Raw genomic sequence first — 22,504 nt, forward strand, 5'->3', positions numbered from 1 at the left:
ACAGAAGTGAGGTGGGACACCCCCCCCCCCCAGCAGCCCTTGTGTGCTGTGTCCCCCCGAAGCCCTCCCCGGGGTGCTGGAGGGTGACTGGGCACACTGGGAGCACTGGGAAGGGGCTCAGCCCCACCTCACCCCCGGGAGCTCCAAGGCTCCGAGAGCCGGGATGGAACGTGCGCGGGGGAAGCCGGGGAACGGGTAAGGCTGTCGGCGCTAGTCGGGGCATGTGAGACGGCAGGGAAGGCAATAAACAGCAAAATGGCGAGAAAAGACAAAAGCCCGCGGCGGCGGCCGAGGAAGGCAGGCAGACCAGCTCGGCGGCGGCCGAGGAAGGCAGCCAGACCCGCGACTCACGCATTCCCGTTTCACATCCACACGGCAGAGCCAGGGCGGGGGGGTCGAAAAATAGCCAATGGGAAGCGTGAAAGAACCCCCAGCAGCCAATGGGAAGCGTCAGAGGGCCCACGACAGCCAATGGGAAGCAACGGTTCCTGATGCCAAGTAGGAGACACTGAGAAGCTGCTGGAGAACAGCGAAAATCAACTCCAGCTATTGGTGACTCTCCTTCCCTATTTATTATTCAACCAACCCTACCATAAGGTCTCCCAGTCTCCGAGAGCTGCCCTGCGAGGTGAGTACTCCAGAGCAGCTCCTGGGCTGCCAAACTCAGGGTGGTGGGTGCTCCCTGCCCACAGTGAGCCACGGCTGGGACAGGGCTGAGCCCCCACATCATGTCTTTGGGGGGGCTGCAATGACCACCTGATTAATTAAACGTGGCACGTTGAAGGGGAAGGGGGGAATAAACCCCAAAGTTCTCAATTTTACAGCTGAGTTTAGTGAGGCTTTTGCTGCCGTGGGGTTGGTTTGAGTGTCTGCTGCGGGGTTGGGCTGGTTTGTCATTTTTGCTGCCTTGTAAGAGCTTCTGCAGTGGTTTTGTTGGGGTTTTATTCAGCCCCTTGTTGCTGACAGGGTTGCTTCTCGGGAAGAGAATTGAGCAAATCGTGGTGAAAAGAGGCAAATAATGATATAAAAATGGCTTTAATTTGTTTCAGTTGAGTGGGATGAACAGTGATTTTGGGGGGAGCTGGAGCGAACCAGCTGGAAACCAGGGTGGGCTTGGGAGGGATTCAACTTGGGCAGGAGCTCGGGCTGCACTGGGGGGGTCTTACAATGTGAACCTTCGTGGATCCTTTTAAGGGAATTTGTTGAATTTGTACCGTCAATATTGTGGGGCAGAAGTAGGACTGAAATTTTGGATTGAAATGAGGGGGCTGAACTTGTGCACTGGGGCTTCTGGCATATCAAGCAGGTCCAGGCACTTGATAGTTTAGTTTCTGAAATAACAAGCATTCACCTGTAATGATCCCTCCCTCACTTTCGGGCTCAGATCCAGCTCAGAGCTTGGGCAAGGTCTGGCCTTTATCCTGTCCAACTTTGGAAACCCCCAGGATGCAGAAACACCACCCCCTTCTGGCTCATCCTGTGTTTGTTTCTTTCTCCTCCCAATTTAACCCTCTCACTGCTCTGGAAATGCTGTTATCTGAGCACTCCTTGAGCTTTCCTCCTGCAAATCCCCTCTGAGGGAATCGCTTTGTGCTTTTTTCACATCCATTTACCCACAAACCAACCTGCCCGTTTGCAGCTTTCAGAGCTCACCTTGCAATGAAATATTGCTGTTTTATCAGGTCATGTTCCTGATGAGCTTCAATTGGTCCATTTGGTGCTGATAATAACTTACACAAGACCCCAGAGGACCAAAAGCTGCTGCCCCTGTTGTTTCGGGGTGCAGGGAACCAGGTCGTGCTCGTGCAACAGTGGGCACGGGGAGGGGGGGGAACCAGCGCGGGGATTCCTGTGAGCAAAACAAGCTCAACAGAGAAAACCCGAGCAGAACAGGTGCTGTGAACTGTCACAGGCTGCTTTCCACCCTGTGTGTTTTTGCAAAAGGGCCCCCAAAGCACAAACTCTGCTCCGAGCCCTTGGTGCCTCTTCTGAGCCCTGAAGGGGCTCCTGTCCCCTGCAAACACTTCAACTGCCTTTGACCTGTGAGGTCTCAATGACTTATTTATTTGATAGTTCAAGTGCCTTTAAACTTGTCTTTCTCTTTCCTTTCTGCTAAATTTGTTGTGGTTGTTTTTTTCCTCTTTAATCTTTCCCACCCTTATCTTTTCCCCTCCCTCTGTCCTTTTGTGCCACCTCCTCTCCCAGATGTGTGTTCAGCCCTCCCAGATGGTGCACCAAGATAACGCTGTGAGTCAGTGCCAGCCCCACAGGGGCTGTTGTGGCTGGCTGGGCTGTGGCCCAGGAGGTCCCAGCTCCCTGCAGGTCCCCTCAGCCTCTCCTCTCCTTCCACCCCGGGCTGCCGAGTGCATCCACCCCACAGAGCCCAGGGAACGTCAGCCCCGGGCCCTGAGGCTTCTCTGCAAGGATGGGGAAAGAAACCCAAAAGCCAAATTCTTCAAGCCATGAAGAAACACTGAACACCTGCAGTGATCCAGAGAAAGAGTCCAAATGTGGTAATGCTGGGAAAACCCCAAATGTTCCGAGGGAGGGCGGGGTGTGGGAAGAGCATCTTGCTCTGGGGGGGCACCAGTGGGATGGGGATGGAGCCTTTGGGTGGGTGTGGAGCAGCCCAGGCACTGAACTCCAGGCTGTGGAATTCACCTCTGGAGGCTGAAGATCCATCTCCAGGCCCTCAAACACACATCAGTGGCTTTGAAGGACTCCTGAGCCCCCAGAGGGGTCCCTGGATGGGCCTGGGTGGGGCTGGGGATGGACTGAGGGTCCAGCACAGGAGGGCAAAGCAGAGGGGAGAGGAGCCAGGCCATCCTCACCCTGCTCTTTCCTGCCCCAGGGTCCTACAGAACCGAGTCAGAGCGGAGAACATCCTCCAAGGTGTGTGTTCTCCTCACTCTGTGTGTGTTCCTGGGGATCCTCAGCTTGAGCCTGGCTGGAGCAGTGACTGGTGAATCCCACCCAGGCACCCCCACGGGGAGGATGCAGGCCAGGTGCCTCCGTTTTGGGAGGTGGGAGGATCCCACGACATTCCCAGCATCCAGGGAGGCTCCCAAAGTGGGAGCCTTTGCACTTTGCTCCAGGCATCTGCTCCTCCCTCAGTCACAACTTTTCCCAAGAGAATCATCCCTAGTTTCCCTCTTCCAGCTCCTGGAAAAAAAAAATCCCAAGCAATCAATCCCATTTTGCTGCTTTTCAGGGCTGCCCACGTGTCTGACTCAGCTTTCTGTGTTTCAGTTCTCGGTGTCAGACCCCGGTTCTCTGAGCTGGAATTCTCCCACGTGTGCCCAGACACCTGGCCTGGTTTCCAAGGAAAATGTTATTATTTTTCTGAGGCTGAGGGCAACTGGACCACGGGCCGGGAAAGCTGTGAGGCCCTGGGAGCTTCACTGGCCACCATAAGCACGAGGGAGGAACTGGTGAGGACTGGGATGAACTGGTGAGGACTGGGCTTGAGCCTCTGCAGTAGCACCAGGGTGGGAAACACAGGGAAACCAAGAGGATAAATCAGCCCCAAACCCCCCAGGCTGGCCCCAAAGTGCTGCCAGTGCTGGAGCCGGGAGCCAACCCCTTGGGAAAAGCCCCAGGCCTGGCTGGGGGTGGACACAGGAGGGAAAGAGGAGGTGGGGAAGGCAAGACTGGCCAAAGCCAACGTTTCTTTGCCTTCCAGGCCTTCCTTCTGCGCTCTAAAGGCGAAGCAAACCACTGGATCGGGCTGGGAATGAGGGATAAGGGCTGGGAGTGGATCAATGGCACAGCCTTGAACGGCAGGTGGGTCCCTGTGTCCGTGCTGGAGCCCCGGGGTGGGCCCCAGGGATTTCCTGGAGTCTGGGATGCCCCATCCTGGGATGGGCACCTTCTCCTGCCCCGTGTCCAGGCAGCTCCTGGCTTTCCATGGGGGGTTGGGATGGGCCGAAGTCGCTGCCCCCCAACCCTGATCAGGGAATTGGAGACCCCCCCCCCAGCCAAAGCCCTTCTCTGCCGGAGAGGAAATCCCAGCTCTTCCTAACTTTTGAGGGGGTTTTCTTCTTTTCCTTTTCCCTTTCTCACTCTGATCCCGTTGGCTTTGCAGGTTTGAGGTGAGGGGTGGGGGGCCCTGCGGGTACCTGAACCAGGGCAGGATCAGCTCGTCCCTGTGCCACACGGAGAAGAACTGGATCTGCAGCCGCCCTGACAACTTCGTCCTGTGGGAGGGGAAATTAGGAGACCCCAAACCGGGACTTTCACCCTAAATCTCTGCCCAGATGGGGGAGCTTCACCCCAGCACTGCAACTGAAATTTTCAGGGTGAATACAAAAAATCTGGTACAAGGAACCTGTGCTATCCCCCATCCTTTGGACCTTTTGAGCAGCACAAGTGTGGTTTGCACCACAGAAAAATTGCTCAAAATGTTCATGCAAATGCAAGTGATATTTATACAATTTGCTTTAAGTGCACATTTATATGAGTACAACATTTATGTAGCCACATTAATAATAGGTGGAGAACAGGCAGAGCTCAGGCGGAGCTTAGACCGGTGCTTCTCTTGGCCCTCCATTTCGGTGAGAGGTAAATCAGCCTCTTTTCACGCTTTTTTTCAGCCTTATTTCAAACTTTTTCTGCGGTGGCCGCGGTTTGGGTCGGTTTTGGGGTGAGAAAGGAGACTTTTAGTGTCTGTTCTTTCCCTCCTGGTACTTCCGCTCCACTCCCGCTCTTCTCTCCCTTTAAAAACCCTCGGCGCGTGCTGATTGGCCGATTAAACCACGCCCCCTCACTCCCATTGGCTGCTCCTTCCCGCAGTCCGCCCCTTCTTTTTCCCCGCCCGCAGGGCGGACCTGGGTGGGAACTGCGCCCCCCCCCCCCCCCGCGGGCAGCGCGGGCAAGGCGCGGGGCGGACGTGGTTGAGGACTGCGAGAGCGGGGTCGGGGGGTGTCCGTTTTAAGTGGAAAAAGGTGGATTTTGGGGCTGGTTTTGCAACATTTCGCATTAATAAAAAGCAAGTGTTTATAAAACTGAAGCTTGAAAGGTGCTTTTTAAAATCATTGCTTTGTTATACACAAAAACCAACCAGTTTGGGTGTATTGTCAATGATTTGTGATGCCCCCAAACCACCAATTATTAATTGTGAATTAATAATTGTGTGCTAATCATTGTGCTAATAACTGATTTGTTATATCCCAAACCCACCATTTTGGGTGTACTGATGACTAATTTAATACACCCCAAATAATGGGGAGAATCCCCCAAAATCCTCTGGGGAGTGGGTGCCAACTCTCGGTAGGAGACCTGGCTGACCAAAACAACCTCAATTTTGGGTGAGATTTCCATTTTTGACCTTTTATTCTGCAAAATAACCTTTCAGCACCACAAGCGGCGGCGACAGAGCAACGCTCGGCTGGGGCACCAAACCCCTAAAATAATGAGGGCAACCCCCCAGAAGTTTGCCAGGAGCAGGTGCCAACTCTGAGCAGGAGCCACAGGTGGGAATTCTGAGGTGGAATTTCCGTTTTTGACCTTTTATTCTGTAAAACCACCTTTGGGCCCCGCCAGCGAGCGGCGCTCGGCCCGGGGGCACCGAAATGGCACCGAACCCACCCCAAACACCTAAAAGAGGGGGAGAACTCCCCCAAAGTGCTTTGAGGGGGCAGGTGCTAACTCCGGGTGGGGTCGTAGCCCGTCCAGTCCTGGGGGGGTGCCAGGTAAACGCGGCGGCCCCGGTACACGAAGCTGACGATGCCGCGGTAGCCGGCGCAGGGGACGCCGGATTTGAGGTCGTCCATGAGCCCCAAAGCCTTGGCAAAGGCTTTGAAGGCGTCTCGGCCACTGTACTGGAGCCTGACGGCCCCCAAATCCCTCCTCCTGTTGCCCTGGAGCTCCTCCACCCTCACCTCGGGCGCCGAGTAGACCCTGGGCAGGAAGGAGTGCTCATACTCGTCCTTCTTGAGGTAAGAGAGGTCCAGGCGGGTGAAAGGCACGAAGTGGTCGTTGAGTTTGATGAACTTCAGGTACTGGTCGAAGAACTGGCCGTGGCTCACGCCCTTCCTGCCGAAGGTCATGGTGCGGGACACCTCGGGCCGGACGCACGAGCGGCCCCGGCGCTGCTCCGGCTGCCTCATCCAGTCGTCCCAAAACGCACGCGACCACTTGGGCTCCAGCTCATCCCAGAGCTCGGCCAGCAGGAGCCAGCCCAGCCCGGGGAAGAAGTCGGTGCGGTAGAGCAGCTCGGCCTGCGACACGTCCACCATCTGCTCGCGGCCGTTGTCGTTCCAGGCCGAGACGCACCAGAGCGTGCGGTCGTCGCGCAGCAGCGGCAGCGCCACCTCCAAGTACTCGAAGAAGTCCGGGGCCACCTCCAGGTCGTCCTCCACCACGATGGTGGCGCGGTAGCAGAAGACGCGGAACACCTGGCCCAGGTAGTGCCAGGCGATGCAGCAGTAGCCCTGGAACTTGCGGTGCTCGGGGGCACCGGGATGTCGCTGAGGTCGGGCTGCCGGATGTGGGCCACGGCGTCGCCGTAGGAGGCGATGACCCGCGCCGTCTCGGCGTGCCCGCAGTCCTGGCTCATGATCACCGGGTGCCGCCGCGCCGAGGGCCGGTAGCGCAGCAGCTTGTCCAGGCAGCGCCGCACCGTGCTGCGGTCACACGCCAGCACCAACATCGGCAGCACCGCGGGCGCCGCGTCCTCCGAGCTCGGTCCCACAGAAACCTTGGGGAGGGGAGTTGTCGGTGCATTCTGGTGCCGCCGCAGCTCCCAGAGCCCGCTGAGCCGGTGGATTTAGCGTAGCAGCTCCTTCTGCCGATCCAGCTCGGCCTCGGCATCCTGGGCCAGCTGGATGAACTCCGAGGGCAGGCGGGAAGAGGAGCCCTCGAAGCCCCCGGGACGGGGGTGGCTCCACAGGAAGAGCAGCAGGAGGCCGTTCCAGGCGAGGAAAACGCCGCCCCCCAGAGCACCCATGCTCTTCTTCGGCATATTTCAGCGGTCAGGGCCGGGCCATGGGGCTGGGGGGGACAGGGAGGAGATTAGAGAGAAAAAAATCATTTAAAACCCAATTAAAACCCTCTTAAAACCCTCTTTTTACACCCAAAATGACACCCAGAGCTCCCAACTGCTCTTCTTCGGCATCCTTCAGCACCCAGCGCTGGGCTGTGGGGCTGAGGGGGGGACAAGGAGGGGGTTAGAGGGGAAAAAACCACTTCAAATCCTCTTAAAATCTTCTTAAAATCCTCTTTTTACACCCATTTTACCCCCAAAATTACACTCAGACCACTTAAAACCCCCTTTTTACCCCCAAAATGACACCCTGACACACAACACCCAGAGCTCCCAACTGCTCTTCATGGGCATCATTCAGCACCCATGGTTGGGATGTGGGGCTGGGGGGGACAAGGAGGGGATCAGAGGAGAAAAAAATCATTTAAAACCCAGTTAAAACCCTCTTAAAATCCTCTTTTTACACCTATTTTACACCCAAAATGACACCCAGAGCTCCCAACTGCTCTTTTTCGGTGTCATTCAGCGCCCAGGACTGGGATGTGGGGCTGGGGGGGACAAGGAGGGGGTCAGAGGGGAAAAAAAACATTTAAAACCCTCTTAAAACCCTCTTTTTACCCTTAAAATCCTGCCTGGAAACACCCCCCAGGAAGCTTCATCCGCCCCACAAACCCTGGGGAGGGGGAAGCAAAACCCGGAGCCTCCCACCACCAAAAAAAGCAGCGAAAGGCACCCAAAACACACTCAAAATTAACAAAACACCCTCAAAGAGTAACAAAACGCTCTTAAAAATGACCAAAGCCCCCCTTTTTACCCCCAAAACACCCCCCCGGGAAGTTTCTCCCGCCCCCCGGAGCTGAAAAAGCAACACCCGGCCCCGGGGGAGGGGAAGTGAAAGCCCGACGTGGCAAAAAAAAGGCGTTGAAAGGTGGCCAAAAACCACTTAAAACCCATCAAAACCCACTTAAAAACTGCCAAACGCCCTCAAAAACTATCAGGGCCCTCTTAAAAACTGCCAAAAAATGACCAAACCCGCTTGAAAACGACCGAAAACTGCTTAAAAACGATCAAAGCCACCTTAAAAAACTGCCAAAAACCTCTTAGGAACTATTAAACTCTCTTAAAAGTGACCAAACCCGCTTAAAGATCACCAAAACCTCCTTAAAAGCTCTCAAAACCTCTTAAAAAAGTGCCAAAACCTTCTTTAAAACGACCAAAACCTCCTAAAATACTGCCAAAACCCTTTTAAAAACGACCAAAACCTCCTTAAAAACGATCCAGATGCCCTTAAAAACTTCCCTGACCACCTTAAAAACAGTCAAAAACCTGCCGAAAAACGAGCAAACCCCCCTTAAAAACGATCAAAACCTCCTTAAAAATTATTGAGACTCCTTTAAAAATCATCAAAAGCTCCTTAAAAATTAATAACCCCCCAAAAAACAACCAAAATTCCCGTTAAAAATGAACAACCCCCCCTCAAAAAGTACCAAAACCCCCTTAAAAATGATCAAAATCCCCTTAAAAACAATCAACCCCCCCCCAAAAGGATCAAATTGATATTTAAAATGATTAAAGGCCCTTAAAAGTTACCAGAGATGCCTTAAATCAGGTGAAAATAAACCCAAAGTCCAACCTGGTTAAAATTTAACCCCAAAATTCACCCTGGGGAGGAGGGGGAGGATCCCGTTGGGAAAATGGGTTAAAAGTTGTATTTTTTGGGGGCTTTTACTCACCCGGACCCCCCCCCCCCTCGTCAGAGAAGGCAGGAAATGGAGGGAAAAAAGCAGGAATTGAGTGAAAATGAGGGAAATTGGGGAAAAAAACAGCTCGAGGAAGTGAAAAAAAAAAAAAACAAACAGCAAAAAAACAACAAAAAAAAGGGGAAAATCCGGGATTGCTCAAGGGGGGGAGGGAACTCAAGGGCTCAAAGTTCCCCAGGGCCACGTTGGCAGAGGGAAAAATGGGATTAAAGGGGGAAAAAACATCGGGAAAAGAGGATTGAAAGAGAAAAAACGGCAGGAAAAGGAAGAAAACAAGAAGGAAAGGGAGGGAAAAGGGAAAAAAGGGGGGAGAAGGGGGAAAAAGGGGGTAAAAGGAGGGGAAAAAGGGGGGGAAAAGGGAAGTGCAGAAAGTCACAAAAAAAGAGCCTCAAACCTTGGAAAAGAAGCTGGAAAAGAAGGAAAAAGTGGGGGGAAAAAGGGGCAAAAGTAAATTTTTTAATCCCAGTTTTTCCCATTTTCCCAATTTTCATCCCAATTTTCCCCGTTTTTATCCTTTGATCCCCATTTTATCCCAGTTTTATCCACTTTTACCTCATTTTCTTCCCAATTTTATCCATTTTTAACCCATTTTCTTCCCATTTTTCTCCTACTTTCCCCCATTTTATCCCATTTTTATTGCAATTTTCCCCATTTTTTCCCAATTTTCCCTTGGTTTTCTCCCGTTTTTATCCCATTTCCCCCCACTTTTATCCCATTTTCTGCCGTTTTTCCCCAGTTTTGGGTTAAATTCGGAGGTTTTTTTACCTTTCAGGGCCTCCCTCCGGGAGGAGGGGGGTCGCTGGGGTTCCCCCCTCCCCCCCGTTTTCCAGAGATTCCCGGGAATCCCTCGAGAATGGGGGGGAAGTCGCAGCTCCTCTGTCCTTGGGGGGGTCCGGAGGGGTCATGACGGGGGGTGGGGGGTCCGAGGGTGGTCCTAAAATGGGGGGGGAAAGGTTAAAAAACCCCGAATTCCCTCCCAGACCCCCCAAAAACCCCAAACGGCATCAAAGAAGCCCCCTCAGACCCCCCCAAAAGCATCAGAGAAGCCCCCCAAGACCCCCCAAAAACCCCAAAAGGGGTCAGAGGAGCCCCCCCAGCCCCATTAAAGCCCCCCCAGACCCCTCCCCACACCCCGACAAGGGCCAAAAGGGTACCCCCAGGCCCCCCCAACAGGGGTCAGGAGCCCCCCCCAACACCCCCTGAGGGGTCACAGAAGCCCCCCAAGCCCCCTCCCCACCCCCCAGCAAGGCCGGGCCCCTCCGCTCCCCCGCTGCCAGAAGGTTCCCCCACCCCCTCAGACCCCCCCAAACCCCCCTCAGAGCCCCCAATAATTCCCCAACCCCCCCAGACCCCTCAATAACCCTCCAAAACCCCCCTAATTTCCCCCCCTTTTCCCCCCCCCCCCCCCCCCCGGTACCAGCGGCGCCTCCAGCGCCGCCACCCGCTCCGCCGCGCCGGAAGTGCCGCCATGGCAACGGCGAGGCCACACCCCTCTTCGCGACAAACCACGCCCCCAAAACGTTACACGCCGCTAAGTCACGCCTCATATGATAATGAGGGGGTATGGCCACGCCTCCCAGCAGTGGTCACGCCCCATCCTGTCAGACCACGCCCCTCAGGGTTTGGCCACGCCCCTGGCCATGTCAGACTCGTGATGCTTGGCCACGCCCCCGACCTATATGGCCACGTCTCTATTATTCGGTCACGCCCCCTCCTTTACCGCTTGGCCACGCCCCCTCTGCTCGACCCCGCCCAATCCTTCCGGCCACGCCCCCTTCTCGGATCGATTCCCCCCCAATTGACCCCAAACCCCCATTGTTTAATTAATTAACGAATCTGAGGTTAATTAAGCGATCCCCGGGAGGGGGGGGGGGAATTGGCAGGTCTGGGAATTGGGGGGAAGTGACGTGCGAGGAAGGGGCGGAGCCGGAGGGGCCGTTTTTGCGTGTACCAGGAGCGTGGAGAGGTTTTTGGGGAGGGTTTTGGGGTAAAAGGGGGGGTTTGGGCACATCTATACCAGGATCCATCATGGGATCCATGTGGAGAGGATCTGGACCGGGATCCAGATATGCTGCTGGTACTCGCTGGCGGCCATGTTGTATCCATTCCCCTCCCTCTTCCCTTTGGAAATAAAGCGGGATCAGCACCCGTGGCACACGATTCCTGAAGTGTTGCTGGGCAGATCCGTGCCCCTTCCCGACCCCCATCCCGGGAGTTACCGGATCGGAGCTTCCAGACACCGACTGCCACGAGGCCGATGATGATGATGATGATGGCAGCGATGACAGACACAGCCACCAACACCGGGCTGGAATTCCAGATGGATTCCAGCTCTGGGAAGGGCAGGAGGGGGAGGAGGGGGAGGGTTACACCCATCCTGCTGTCCCACACTCCCAAATTCCTCCTTCCCAAACCCCCAGTTCCCACATTGCCCGTCCCCAGCCTCACCCCAGGCGAAGATCCCGGGCTCCGGCATTCCGGCGTGCTCCACCCGGCACCGGTACTGCTCCTGCTCCCCCGGCAGCGCCTCGATCCTGGCCCAGCTGTGGAAGGTGCCATCGCTGTTGGGGACGATCCCGCCCCACTCCGTCTCCTGATCCCGCAGTTCATCCCCCTTCAGCCAGTTGATCCCGATCACCCCGGGGTAGAATCCGTACACGCGGCAGGACAACGTCAGGATCCCGTGTTCCTCTTTCCCGGACACATGGACATCGGGGGGTTCTGGAATGGGATAATGGTGAGATCCATCCATGGAATTCCCATGGGAATGGGATGGCAATGAGATCCATCCACAGAATTCCCACTGGAATGGAACAGTGGGATCCATGCATGGAATTCCCATGGGAGTTGGATGACTCAGATTCATCCATGGAATTCCTATAGGAATTCCTGCATTCCTCAGTTCCACCCTCCCAAATCCCACATTCTCATGGGAATTCTGTCTCCCTCACCTTTGCGCTCCAGTGCCTCTCGCCCGTATCTGACGAATTTCTGGAGCCATTCCAGACAGGTGTTCTCCAGGTAATTTCTCCAATAGTCCACCTCTATCCCATCATGTTCCCATTTCCTCTTGGTGATCTGGGCAGCTCCATCGGCCGCCACGAATCTCCTGGATCCCAGCTCGAAGGAGATGAAATCCCGCCCATCGTAGCCAATCTGGTTGTATCCACGGACGCTCCCATCAGACAGGAGGTCACAGCCATAAAGCCGCTGCCTTGTGTGGAGACCTGGGGGGTGGGATTGGATCCATGGAGACCCCTGGAATTGTGTCCCAGCCCCACGGAGCCCCATTCTAGCTCTATGGAGCCCCTGAAGCGAGGCAAGGCCTAGAAAGCAAATATAATATAGCAATACGAAAAGTAGAGAGTTAAATTCAGAATATAGGCTTACGCAAAAGCACAAAGAATTTGGTCCTAGAAACAGCGGAGGCAATAATTTACTAAGGTATGCAGAACACACTGACACAGGAGAACAGAAGCATAGGTACTCAGGAAAACAGAAGGAACTAAGAGGCTAAAATAAGTATATAGAAGGAAAACAAAGACTGATAAAGAAAGAAGATGAGCCAAAATATAGGTAACCCTTGTCAAATATTAGGAACCTCTGCCAAATACACTAGGAAATCGGCCAGATTAGAGAAGTTCACAAAGTTTATGATGGTGATGAAGGAAAGGACAAGAGTTCATGAGGCCGAAGAACAGGAATGACCCCTCAAATTCTCCCCATATTGAAGACCACGCCCATAACTCCGCCTAAACTCCACCTGTTATGAATAATTAAAAAGTATGTTGCAATATTATGAATATTTATATTGTATGATGCAATTGCTTGGCAAAATTTGTATAAAAGGACCAGCTGTGAGTTGCTGGAACAGAGCAGTTGTCCAGAGAGATCTGGCTGCTCCCCAGTGCCATAATAAAGATACCTCCTGCTTATAGACTGAAAACTTTGTCTTTGAGCAGTTTCTCTGTCCGTGCCTTTTTGGGGGCATAAAAATTGGCATCACCCCAGAGTCCAATGGAGACCCACAGAGCCTCATTCCAGCCCCTTGGAGTGCTCTGGATCCCCATCGCAGCCCCATGGATCCCATCCCAGCCCCACACATCCCCCCATTCCCCGGCTTCCCCCACTCACCCCCACTCCAGTTGTACCGGCCCCCCACTGTCACCAGGTTGTTGGCAGCAATGCGCTGGCACCTTTCGTTGCGCTGGGTCTGTCCATCCCAATATCCCGGCTCGGCTCCGGCCGCCATCCACGGCGTCAGCGGCTCCGCCCGGCCCCGCTCGCTGTCGTAGCGGCTGATGGGGATCCCGTCCATGTATCCCAACACCATGAACTGAGGGATCCCCGGGCTGGGCTCCGTCACCGCGATGGATAGGAAATGCAGTGAGTGAAGAACTGGGGGGACACGGAGATTTGGGGGGTCTGGGGGGTCAAGGGTCAAGGAAAGGGGGAACTGGGAGAGCTGGGAGAACCGGGAAGGGGGTTTGGGCATCCCAGGGACAAGGAAAGGAGGGTGTAGGGACTGGGAGAGGTGGGATGGGGCATCCAGGGGTCCCTGTGCCCAGGAAAGGGGGCCCTGGGGGTCCCAGTGTTGGGGCAAGAGGGGTCATGGGGTGAGGAGACCCAGAATGGACTGGAAAGGGGATGCAGGGGGGTGTTGGTGCAGGATAAGGGGGTGCAGGGGGTCCTTGTGTCCAGGAATTGGTGTGTAGTGGGGTCCTAGTCCCAGAGAAGGGGGGCCAGGGGGGTCAGGATGCTGGATAAGGGGGTGCAGGGGAGTCCCCATGCCCAGGAATGAAGGTTCAGGGGGATCCCAGGATCAGAGAAAGGGGGGTGAGGGCACTGGGAGAGGTGGAATGGAGGTTCAGGGGGTCCCTGAACCCAGGAAAGGGAGGTCCAGGGGTCCCCAGTGTTAAGGAATGTGGGGTCTGGAGGCTGGGAAAGGCAGGAATGGGGGTCCAGGCAGTCTCAGGGTAAAGGAAAAGGGGGGTCTGGGAGATGCAGGATGGTCGGGAAAGGGGATGCAGGGGGGTGTTGGTGCAAGATAAGGGGGTTCAATTGGGTCCTGGAGCCGGGGATGGCGGTTCAGGGGTGTCCCAGTGCCCAGGAATGGGGGTCCCAGGGGTCCCAGTGCTGGATCAGGAGGTTCAGGGGGATCCCTGTGCCTGGAAATGGAGGTTCAGGGAGATCCCCGTGCCCAGGAATGGGGTTCAGGGGTTTCTAGTGCTGGATAAGAGCATTTAGAGAAGTCCAGGTGCTGGGGGAGGAGGTGCAGGGGGGGTCCCTCTGCCAGGAAGGGAACTTCAGGGGGTCCCGGTGCCCAGGAATTGTGGTCGAGGGCGTTCCTGGTGCCTGGGCCCCCCTGCAGGAAGCACAGGGAGGGGAGAACTGGGGAAGTCACAGAGATTGGAGGGTTTGGGGGGTCCAAGGGTCAGGGGAATGGAACTGGGAGAGCTGGGAAGGGTCCAAGGTTCAAGGAAAGTGGGGGCTGGGACTGGGAGAGGAGGGATAGGGGATCCAGGGGGTCCCTGTGCACAGGAAAGGGGGGTCCAGTGGTCCCCGGTGTTGAGGGAAGTGGGGGCTGGGGGCTGGGAAAGGCAGGAATGGGGGTCCCAGGGTCAAGGAAAAGGGAGGATGAGGGGGCTGGGAGAGGCGGGATTGGCAGGAAAAGGGGCACAAGGGGGTATTTGTTGAGGATAAGGGGGTTCAGAGGGGTCCTGGATCAAGGGATGGGGGTCCAAGGGGGTTTCTGTGCCCAAGAATGGGGGTTCCGGGGGGTCCCAGTACTCAGGAATGGGGCTCCAGAGGCGTCCCTGTGGCCGGGAATGGAGGTTGAGGGAGGTTCCCATGCCCGGGAACGGGTGTTCAAGGGGGTCTCGGTGCCCAGGAATGGAAATGAGGCGGTCCCGGTGCCGCATAGGGAGGTTTAAGGGCGTCCCGGTGCTGACGGAGAGGGTGCAGGGGGGTCCCGCTGCCCGGAAATGGAAGTTCAGGGGGGGTCCCGGTACCAGGAGTGGGTGTTCAGGGGGGTCTCCTTCCGGGAATAGGAGCTCAGGGGGTTCCCGCACTCAGCAATCAGGATTCAGGGGGTCCCGATGTGGAGGGAGAGGGTGCAGGGGGGTCCCGGTGCCTGGAAATGGAGGTTCAGGGAAGTGCCGGTGCCCGGGAATAAAGGTTGAGGAGTTGCCCGTTCCGGGGGTCCCACTTACCCTCGGGCTGCCCCCCCGAGACCCCCAGGAGCGCCAGGAGCGCCCCCAGCCCCAGCGCTGGAGCCATCGCGCTGCTCCGCTGGCCCCGCTGGGCGCAGTTCGGGAGACGCGGAAGCGAAAGTGGCCGAGGGAGCGCGGGGGGCGGGCACGGGGGAATTGCCGGGAATGCCCCGGGATCCCCTTCGGGACCCCTCCCGGCACCGCCCCGGGTCCCCCCGCCACCCCCGGGCCCCCTGGACGGGCCCGAGCGGCGGGACCCCCGGGCCGGGCCGAGCTGAACTCGCGGGCCCTGCGCTTAAACTCGGCCTTAAAGGCGCCGCTTTGGGGCCAAAGCGGGGGAAGCGCCGCGATCAGCGGATGCCGCGGGGGCGGGGGGCGATCTCCCTGGGCCAGTGCCCGCCCTGGGCAGCCCCCACTGCCCCCTCAGGGGTCCCGGGGTCAAGGCAAAGGGGGGCTCCCAAAGCCCCTGCCAGGGGGGAGCGGGAGCTGGGGCAGGAGCTCCGTGGGGAGAGAAAAGGGGGTGACAGCGGGATGGGGGTCCCGGGGGGGCACACACGCTCCGGGGGGGGACACACGACCCCCGGGGACCCCCCTCAGCTTCTCCCGCGGGCGGAGGCCGAGCCCCAGCCCAGGGAGACGAAGCCAAAGACGGAGCCCCGACCCCCGTCAGCATCTTGGGGGGGTGGGGGGGCAGGACCCGGGAAACGGCGGCGGCTGCTGGGAAGGGACTGGGATGGACTGGGATGGACTGGGATGGGCTGGGACAGACTGGGATGGACTGGGATGGACTGGGATGGACTGGGACAGACTAGGATGGACTGGGACAGACTGGGATGGCCTGGGATGGACTGGGATGGATTGGGATGGATTGGGACACCGAGATCACCAGGACCAGGACCCAGCAGGACCCCCCAGGAGCAGGATCTGAGCACACTGGGACCCTCCAGGACCAGAGCTGGGGCAACAGGGATCATACTGGGAACATGTTGGGACCGCACCAAGGCCTACTGGGAGCGACTGGAGTCCACATAGGATATAGTGGGAGTGCCTTGGAGTCACTGGGATCATACTGGTGGAAATTGGAATGTTACTGGAGCAACTGGGAGTGCAATGGGGATGACTGGAAGTGGCTGTGAGGAACTGCGATCATGCTGGAAGCTACTAGGGACAACTGGGAATGAGTGGGACCACACGGAGGAAATTGGGAGCAACTGGGAGAGACCAGGAGTGACTGGGATCATAGTGGGACTGACTGGACACATGCTGGGGATGACTGGGATATACTGGGTGAGATTGGGAGTGAGAGGAATCATACTGGGAGTGACTGCAACCATCCTGGGTGACTGGGAGGAACTGGGACCGTGCTGGGAGCAAATGGCATCTTAATGAGAGTAACTGGGAGTGAGGGGGTTCATACTGGAGTGACTGGGACCAGATAGGGAGTGTCTGGGCTCATGCTGGAATCCTAATGGAATGGACTGGGAATGACTGGAGCCATACTGGGGGTGGGTGGGAGCAACTGGGACTATACTGGCGGTGACTGGATTCCTACTGGGAGCGACTGGGATGGTAGTGGAAGTGACTGGGACATACTGGGATCATACTGCTGGTGACTGGATCCATACTGGGAGTGGCTGGAACTCTCCTGGGGTGACTGGGAGCAACTGGGACCATGCAGGGGGTAATTTGGATGCTACTAGGAGAGACTGGCATTGTACTGGGAGTGACTGGGATCATCCTGGGAGTGACTGAAAGTGACTGGGATCCTACTGGGGGTGACTGGGCCCATGCTGGGGGTTACTGGGAGAATCTGGGCCCGTGCTGGGAGCGACCTGGGCCCCACTGGGCAGAACTGGGTGGCTCTGGCCCAGCTGGGGCTCAGGGTTGTTCTCCCCCAGGGCCCCTCGGGCCTGGCCGGGGCAGCAGTTCTGAGCCAGGGCCGAGCAGGGCCCCCCCTGTGCATTGTCCCGGCTGCAGAGGGGCTGTCCCGGCTCAGGGGCTGCCCCGGGACAGGGCTTTGCTACCCAGTTTGGCCTTCAAGCCAACAAGCTGGGCCGGGGGGGCAGCCCTGCAAAGCAGGGCTTTGCTGCCGCGGCTCTGCAGGGGCTTCCCACGGGCTCTCGGCCTCCTTTGGGCATCCCCTGCTCCGGCCTGGGCTCCTGCCCGGGCTGCAGGGGGGTCTCTGCTCCGGGCCGGGCTCAGCCTCGGCTCCCAGTGCCTGCAACTCAGGCTTGCCCGGAGCTCCAGCTGGCTCAGGGCAGCAGCAATTGCCGGCTCTGCCGCCAGCCCGGGCACATGGCCAGGGCTGGCACTGCCAAAGCAGCGGCTCCGGGCACATGGCCAGGGCTGGCACTGCCAAAGCAGCGGCTCCGGGCACATGGCCAGGGCTGTTTCCCGGCCCGCCCTGTCCCCTCCCCAGGGCCCGCGCAGGGAGCGGCTGCCCGCGGGCTCCTCCTTCCCGCCCAGCCCCGGCGGGCTCGGAAGGAGCCGCTGCCGCAGCAGCGCTGCCTCGTCCCGGCTCCTCTCGCTCCGACCCCTTTGGCTGCCCCGGGCCCGCCACTGGTCCCGCCCGGGGGGGACCGGCCTTGCAGCCGCATCGGCTGCTGCCACATGGCCCTGCTGGGGCAGGGCTGGCACGGGAGGGGCTTGGAGTCCCTGCCAAGCCGAGCCGGGCTGGGACTGAAAGACACACCCGGGCTGGGATGGACCGGGCTGGGAATGTACTGGGATGGGGATGTGGAATGGACCGGGATGGGGGTGTTGAGCCAGATCGGGCTGTAGGGGCTGGGCTCCCTGGATGAAGCAAGTTTGCATTTGAGCTCAATTCTCTCTTCCCAAGATTGCTGTGCCAGATCCAGAGGGAATTTGGGAGGGGGAAGGAGGATGTGAGATTAAGAGGAGCAAGAAGAAGCAGCTTACTCCTGCCCATCCTGCTCCGTCTCCGCTGGGCCTCCCCCTCCAGCCCAACCCAGCCTGGGGGTCCCACTTTGGGGTCCCCCAGTGAACAAAAACCAACCCTGGGGAAAGGAAGAGGGTTAGAAAAAGGCTGTGACTGCCTTGGGGGGCAGTTTGGGGGATTCTCAGCTGTGCAAGTCCTTGAGACAACACCTTCCCAGGGCACACAGAGCCGGCAGGAGCCAAGGCTGAGTTTGGAAAACAAAGCCAGTCCTGGTGCTTTGAAGGCTCAAATCACGTAAAGCCACTGAAGGGAAAAGGGGGCTTGACTTTCCTGGCAGGAAAGTGCCCCAAATCAGGCATTTGGCACTGCCCAGTTCCCGGCCTGAGCAGGAACTGGCTTGGTTTGCACAGACTGGGCTGCTGCGATGGAGCTGCTGCAACAGAGAGCAGAGGGAGGCACCAGGAAAACCAGTTCCTCTTTTGGGGAGGTTGTTTCAAAGCTGTGCTTGAGTTTAGTGTGTGTGGGCACTAAATCAGTTCCAAAAGCCATGGGGGAGTGTTACAGCCCACCCTGCCAGGCTGGAGGAACTTTTGTTTGATTCTTGTATCCCTTGGAGTGAATTAAAGTGAACCAATCCTGGAGGATCAGTGTTTGTAGAGAGAGAGAGAGAGAGCGAGCATTTATTTTAGAGCAGTTGGGTTGCAAAGGAAAACAGGTGGGGAGCCCTTTGGGCCAGCCCCCCAAGGCAATGTGGGGGGGTTCTGTCCCCTCCTGGGGCCTCCCCTGGGTGTGTTTGGGGCCATTTTGGCAGGGGCCGGAGGGGCTGGTTTGTGCCAAGTCTTTGCGGCCTGGGCAGGGGGTGCTTGGAGGGAAGCCCTGCTACGATGTCCCTTTGATGTCACCACTGTCCCTGTGATGTCACCACTGCGCCTCTGATGTCACCAGTGTCCCTGTGATGTCACTACTGTCTCTGTGATGTCGCCACTGTGCCTGTGATGTCACCAATGTCCCTGTGATGTCACCACTGTCTCTGTGATGTCATCACTGTCCCTGTGATGTCACTGCTGTGCCTGTGATGTCACCAATGTCTCTGTGATGTCACCGTTTTCCCTGTGATGTCACTACTGTCTGTGTGATGTCACTGCTGTGCCTGTGATGTCACCGCTGTCCTTGTGATGTCATCGCTGTCTCTGTGATGTCACTGCTGTTTTGTGATGTCACTGCTGTCCCTGTGATGTCACTGCTGTCCCTGTGATGTCACTGCTGTCTTTGTGATGTCACCTCTGTCTCTGTGATGTCACTGCTGTCTTTCTGATGTCGCCGGTGTCTCTGTGATGTCATCGATGTCCCTGTGATGTCACTGCTTTCTCTGAGATGTCACCGCTGTCCCTGTGATGTCACCGCTTTCCCTGTGATGTCACCGCTGTCCCTGTGATGTCACTGCTCTGCCTTTGATGTCAGCGATGTCTCTTCAACCAGACTGCAACCAACACTTTTCAATCAGACTGTGACCACCACTCTCAACCAGACTGCAGATCACCACTCTCGACCGAACCGCAACCACCACTCTTGACCAGACTGCACCTCCGCTCTCACGAAAAGGTTTTTTTCTCCTCTCCCTTTACTTTGGGCTCACGGGGCCCAACAAACACCACTCTGTTCATGCCCCAGGGTTCTGGGTTATACATTTGGGTTTTGTGGGTTAAAACCAATTGTTTGTCTGTATAATCAGACTTATTGTGTTATTTTATTAAATTGTTATTCTGACTTATAATCTCTCTTTTGAGTTGAGTTCATTTCCCCTGCTGGTTTACCTTTAAACCAGCACAATCAGATTGCTGAAATTACCGTGGTATTACTCTGCTCCCCATTGTTGACAAAATCCTGGCAAGAATACTCTTGAACAGATTAATACCTGCTATAGCAGAAGGAATACTCCCTGAAATCCAATTTGGTTTCAGAGCCAACAGGAGCACTACAGACATGGGATTTGTTCTCAGACAACTGCAAGAGAAGTGTAGGGAACAGAACAAAGGTCTCTATGGAACCTTTGTTGACCTCACCAAGGCTTTCAATACTGTGAGCAGGAAAGGTCTGTGGCAGATTTTGGAACGTTTAGGTTGTCCCCCCAAGTTCCTTAAAATGATCATCTCACTCCATGAGGATCAGCATGACCAAGTCAGATATGGCAATGCACTTTCTGAGCCCTTTCTAATAACCAATGGTGTGAAACAAGGCTGCGTTCTCGCACCAACCCTATTCACAATCTTTTCCAGCAGGATGCTCCAAAGGGCCACGGCAGACCTCGATGATCAGGACGGGATCTACATCCGATACCGTACTGATGGAAGCCCTTTCAACCTAAGGCGACTGAAGGCCCACACCAAGACCTTAAACCATCTTGTCCAGGAGCTGCTTTATGCTGATGACGCCGCCCTCGTCGCTCACACAGAAGCAGCTCTGCAGCGTTTAACATCCTGCTGTGCTGAGGCTGCTGAGCTCTTTGGGCTGGAAGTCAGCTTAAAGAAGACAGAAATTCTCCATCAACCTGCACCTCAGGAAGTCCCCCATCATCTCCACATCACCATTGGCCAATCAGAGCTCAAATCAGTCCAGCAGTTTAATTACCTAGGGAGCCTCATCTCCTCAGATGGTGAGATTGACAGGAGATGGGCAACAGGTTAGCAAAGGCATAGAGAGCTTTTGGAAAACTCCATAAAAGAGTTTGGCGAAATAAACACCTGAAGAAAAGCACAAAGATTGGTGTTTACAGAGCCATTGTGCTGTCTACTCTCTTATATGGGTCCGAATCATGGGTCATCTACAGCCACCACCTGCGACTCCTGGAACGCTTCCATCAACGCTGCCTCCGTACAATCCTAAACATCCACTGGTCAGATGATGTGACCAATCCATCTGTTCTAGAACAGGCAGCAGTCACAAGCATTGAGGCCATGTTGCTGAGAACACACCTGTGCTGGGCAGGGCACGTCTCCAGGATGAAGGACCAACCACCCCCTCCCTAAGATCGTGCTCTGTGGTGAACTTGCCACCGGCTGCCACAAGAGAGGAGCCCTGAAGAGGAGATTCAAGGACTGCCTGAAACAACATCTCAGCCTTGGCCATATTGATCTTCATCACTGGTCTACTCTGGCCTCCAGTCGGGAGGTCTGGAGACACCCCATCTCTAACGCTGCTGCTTCCTTTGAGAACGCAGCAGGATCACTCTTGAGGAGAAAAGACAACGCAGAAAGAATCATGTCTTGTCGATCCCATCCAAGGAGTCTTTCTGCTCTGCCTTTTGCAACCGCTCTTATCTCTCTCGTATTGGCCTTTTTAGCCACCAGTGTGCTTGTAGCAAATGTGGGGAGAGCCCTTCCCAAATCTTCGTTCGCGAAGCCCAGCCATGATTTTGGATATTAATTTAAGAGTCTGGACTCATTGGTTTACTTGGTTCTGGAACTGGTATTTGGTTTATTTGGTTTTGGAAACAGGTATTTAGTTTCTTTTGTATTATGGGTACTTCAGGTTGCAAAGAAAGAATCTTGAAGAAATCCTTTCTGGTATTTTGGATATTAACTTGTGATTTCTGGACTTATAAGTTGATTTGGTTTTGGAACCTGGTATTTGGTTTATTTTGTATTCCTGAACCATTGGAAACAGAATGGGCCCCCCTTGGAGGGACAAAGCTGTTGATGCTCCAGGGGTTCCAGGACCCTGAGGATTCCAGTGCCCACTGAAAGTGTTATTCAGGGAGATCCTCTCAGTCCCTGGATGTGGGGAGTTCCAAGTAAGATCCCTGGAATTTTATTAAGGCATTAAAAGGTTTATAAAAGGTATATAAAGGTATATAAAAGGTATATAAACATATATAAAAGGTGTACGTAACCAACATAGAAATGGAGCTCTATAATATAGTGATTGACTTATAAAAAGTTGTGATAGAACTGTAAAAGAAGAGGTGTGATGCCTCAGAGCTTTTTGGGTTGCCCAGGGAGGTGGTGGAGTCAGCGTCCCTGGAGGTGTTTAAGCAAAGACTGGCCATGGCACTGAGTGCCGTGCTCTGCTTGACGTGCTGGGGATGGGGCGTAGGCTGGACGCCGGTTGATCTCACAAGTCTCTGCCAAGCTCATGGACTCTGGGCTTCTGTGCCACCCCAGCCTTTGGGGACAGCGTGCTGGTGGCTCAGAGGCTCCGTCCTTGCCTTGCCTTGCCCATCTCCTGGCTGCCAGGCAAGGGCCTTGTGACATCACAGCCTCTGTGGAACAGCGCGGGGGCTGAAAAGTGTCAGTGCTGCGTCCCCGTGCCCAGAGCCTGGGCAGAAGTCGGCTGGCAGGGACGGGCAGAGACTGTGCAGAGGTGTCAGCTCGTCCCGCAGCAGCACCATGCCCAGCCAGGGCATCTCCTGGCTCCTCAGGCTCTCGGTGCTCCTGCTCTTGCCTGGCCCACTGGAGCCTTGCAGCCGTGCCACAGGTGCCATTGCTGAGAACCGGGGTTTGCCTTGGATGGCCCCTTGCCAGAAAAGGCAGGAGAGGCTGGAGAGAGGGGAAGGAGGGGGGTCAGGCCGCTGGGATGGTGCCGGCGGGCCGTGAGCCCGAAGCCAGCAAGGCCTTGGGCCCACCCGGTGTCAGGGGAGGACTGAGAGCCCCCA

The 22,504-nt window shown here is 56.1% G+C and overlaps 4 protein-coding genes and 1 pseudogene across 5 annotated transcripts in view; 1 reads left to right on the forward strand and 4 right to left on the reverse strand.

The window, feature by feature from the left end:
• LOC127461657 (zinc finger protein 729-like) overlaps window positions 1-22,504 on the reverse strand; it is a 258,708-nt pseudogene that overhangs the window by 166,896 nt on the left and 69,308 nt on the right.
• LOC127461647 (C-type lectin domain family 2 member B-like) lies at window positions 2,326-4,368 on the forward strand. Of its 2 annotated transcripts, XM_051769660.1 has the most exons (5): window positions 2,326-2,513; window positions 2,852-2,962; window positions 3,250-3,431; window positions 3,683-3,783; window positions 4,085-4,368. In XM_051769660.1, the coding sequence occupies exons 1-5, from the start codon at window positions 2,426-2,428 to the stop codon at window positions 4,242-4,244; spliced, it is 642 nt and encodes a 213-aa protein (XP_051625620.1). In that variant the 5' UTR covers window positions 2,326-2,425; the 3' UTR covers window positions 4,245-4,368. The 2 variants fall into 2 exon arrangements, with proteins under 2 accessions (XP_051625620.1, XP_051625621.1); XM_051769661.1 differs by lacking the exon at window positions 2,852-2,962 and having other exon boundaries at window positions 2,327-2,513; window positions 4,085-4,365.
• LOC127461633 (alpha-1,3-mannosyl-glycoprotein 2-beta-N-acetylglucosaminyltransferase-like) lies at window positions 4,404-6,961 on the reverse strand. Its single transcript, XM_051769638.1, is given in 2 exon segments — window positions 4,404-6,448; window positions 6,451-6,961. Coding segments are annotated over 2 exon segments (1,317 nt in total). The 3' UTR covers window positions 4,404-5,642.
• The window catches only part of LOC127461634 (class I histocompatibility antigen, F10 alpha chain-like), a 33,520-nt gene continuing 17,858 nt past the window's right edge, over window positions 6,843-22,504 (reverse strand). Inside the window, exons 6-7 of the mRNA XM_051769639.1 lie at window positions 9,508-9,676; window positions 6,843-6,990 (exon numbers count right to left, since the gene is read on the reverse strand). Of these exons, the coding sequence (XP_051625599.1) occupies window positions 6,972-6,990; window positions 9,508-9,676 (188 nt within the window). The 3' untranslated portion in view covers window positions 6,843-6,971. The remainder of the gene's footprint in view (window positions 6,991-9,507; window positions 9,677-22,504) is intronic.
• LOC127461651 (class I histocompatibility antigen, F10 alpha chain-like) lies at window positions 10,576-15,401 on the reverse strand. Its single transcript, XM_051769666.1, has 6 exons — window positions 14,955-15,401; window positions 12,877-13,140; window positions 11,694-11,969; window positions 11,191-11,463; window positions 10,962-11,075; window positions 10,576-10,863 (listed from the first exon to the last, which is right to left on the reverse strand). The coding sequence occupies exons 1-6, from the start codon at window positions 15,019-15,021 to the stop codon at window positions 10,769-10,771; spliced, it is 1,089 nt and encodes a 362-aa protein (XP_051625626.1). The 5' UTR covers window positions 15,022-15,401; the 3' UTR covers window positions 10,576-10,768.

The sequence above is a fragment of the Manacus candei genome, unplaced genomic scaffold, assembly GCF_025592945.1.
Source record: "Manacus candei isolate 608988 ecotype Guabito, Panama unplaced genomic scaffold, ASM2559294v1 h1tg000110l, whole genome shotgun sequence".
Lineage (NCBI taxonomy): Eukaryota > Metazoa > Chordata > Aves > Passeriformes > Pipridae > Manacus > Manacus candei.

What these genes read in the sequence shown, in the direction of transcription:
- LOC127461647 (XM_051769660.1), top strand. Translation starts at nt 2,426, where the DNA reads ATGGGGAAAGAAACCCAAAAGCCAAATTCTTCAAGCCATGAAGAAACA. An exon ending in CCTGGCTGGAGCAGTGACTG is followed by an intron (nt 2,963 to 3,249) that starts GTGAATCCCACC and finishes TCTGTGTTTCAG; the next exon opens with TTCTCGGTGTCAGACCCCGG. An exon ending in GGCACAGCCTTGAACGGCAG is followed by an intron (nt 3,784 to 4,084) that starts GTGGGTCCCTGT and finishes TTGGCTTTGCAG; the next exon opens with GTTTGAGGTGAGGGGTGGGG.
- LOC127461651 (XM_051769666.1), bottom strand. Translation starts at nt 15,021, where the DNA reads ATGGCTCCAGCGCTGGGGCTGGGGGCGCTCCTGGCGCTCCTGGGGGTC. An exon ending in CCGGTACAACTGGAGTGGGG is followed by an intron (nt 11,970 to 12,876) that starts GTGAGTGGGGGA and finishes CCCACCCCCCAG; the next exon opens with GTCTCCACACAAGGCAGCGG. An exon ending in TGTCTGGAAGCTCCGATCCG is followed by an intron (nt 10,864 to 10,961) that starts GTAACTCCCGGG and finishes TTATTTCCAAAG; the next exon opens with GGAAGAGGGAGGGGAATGGA.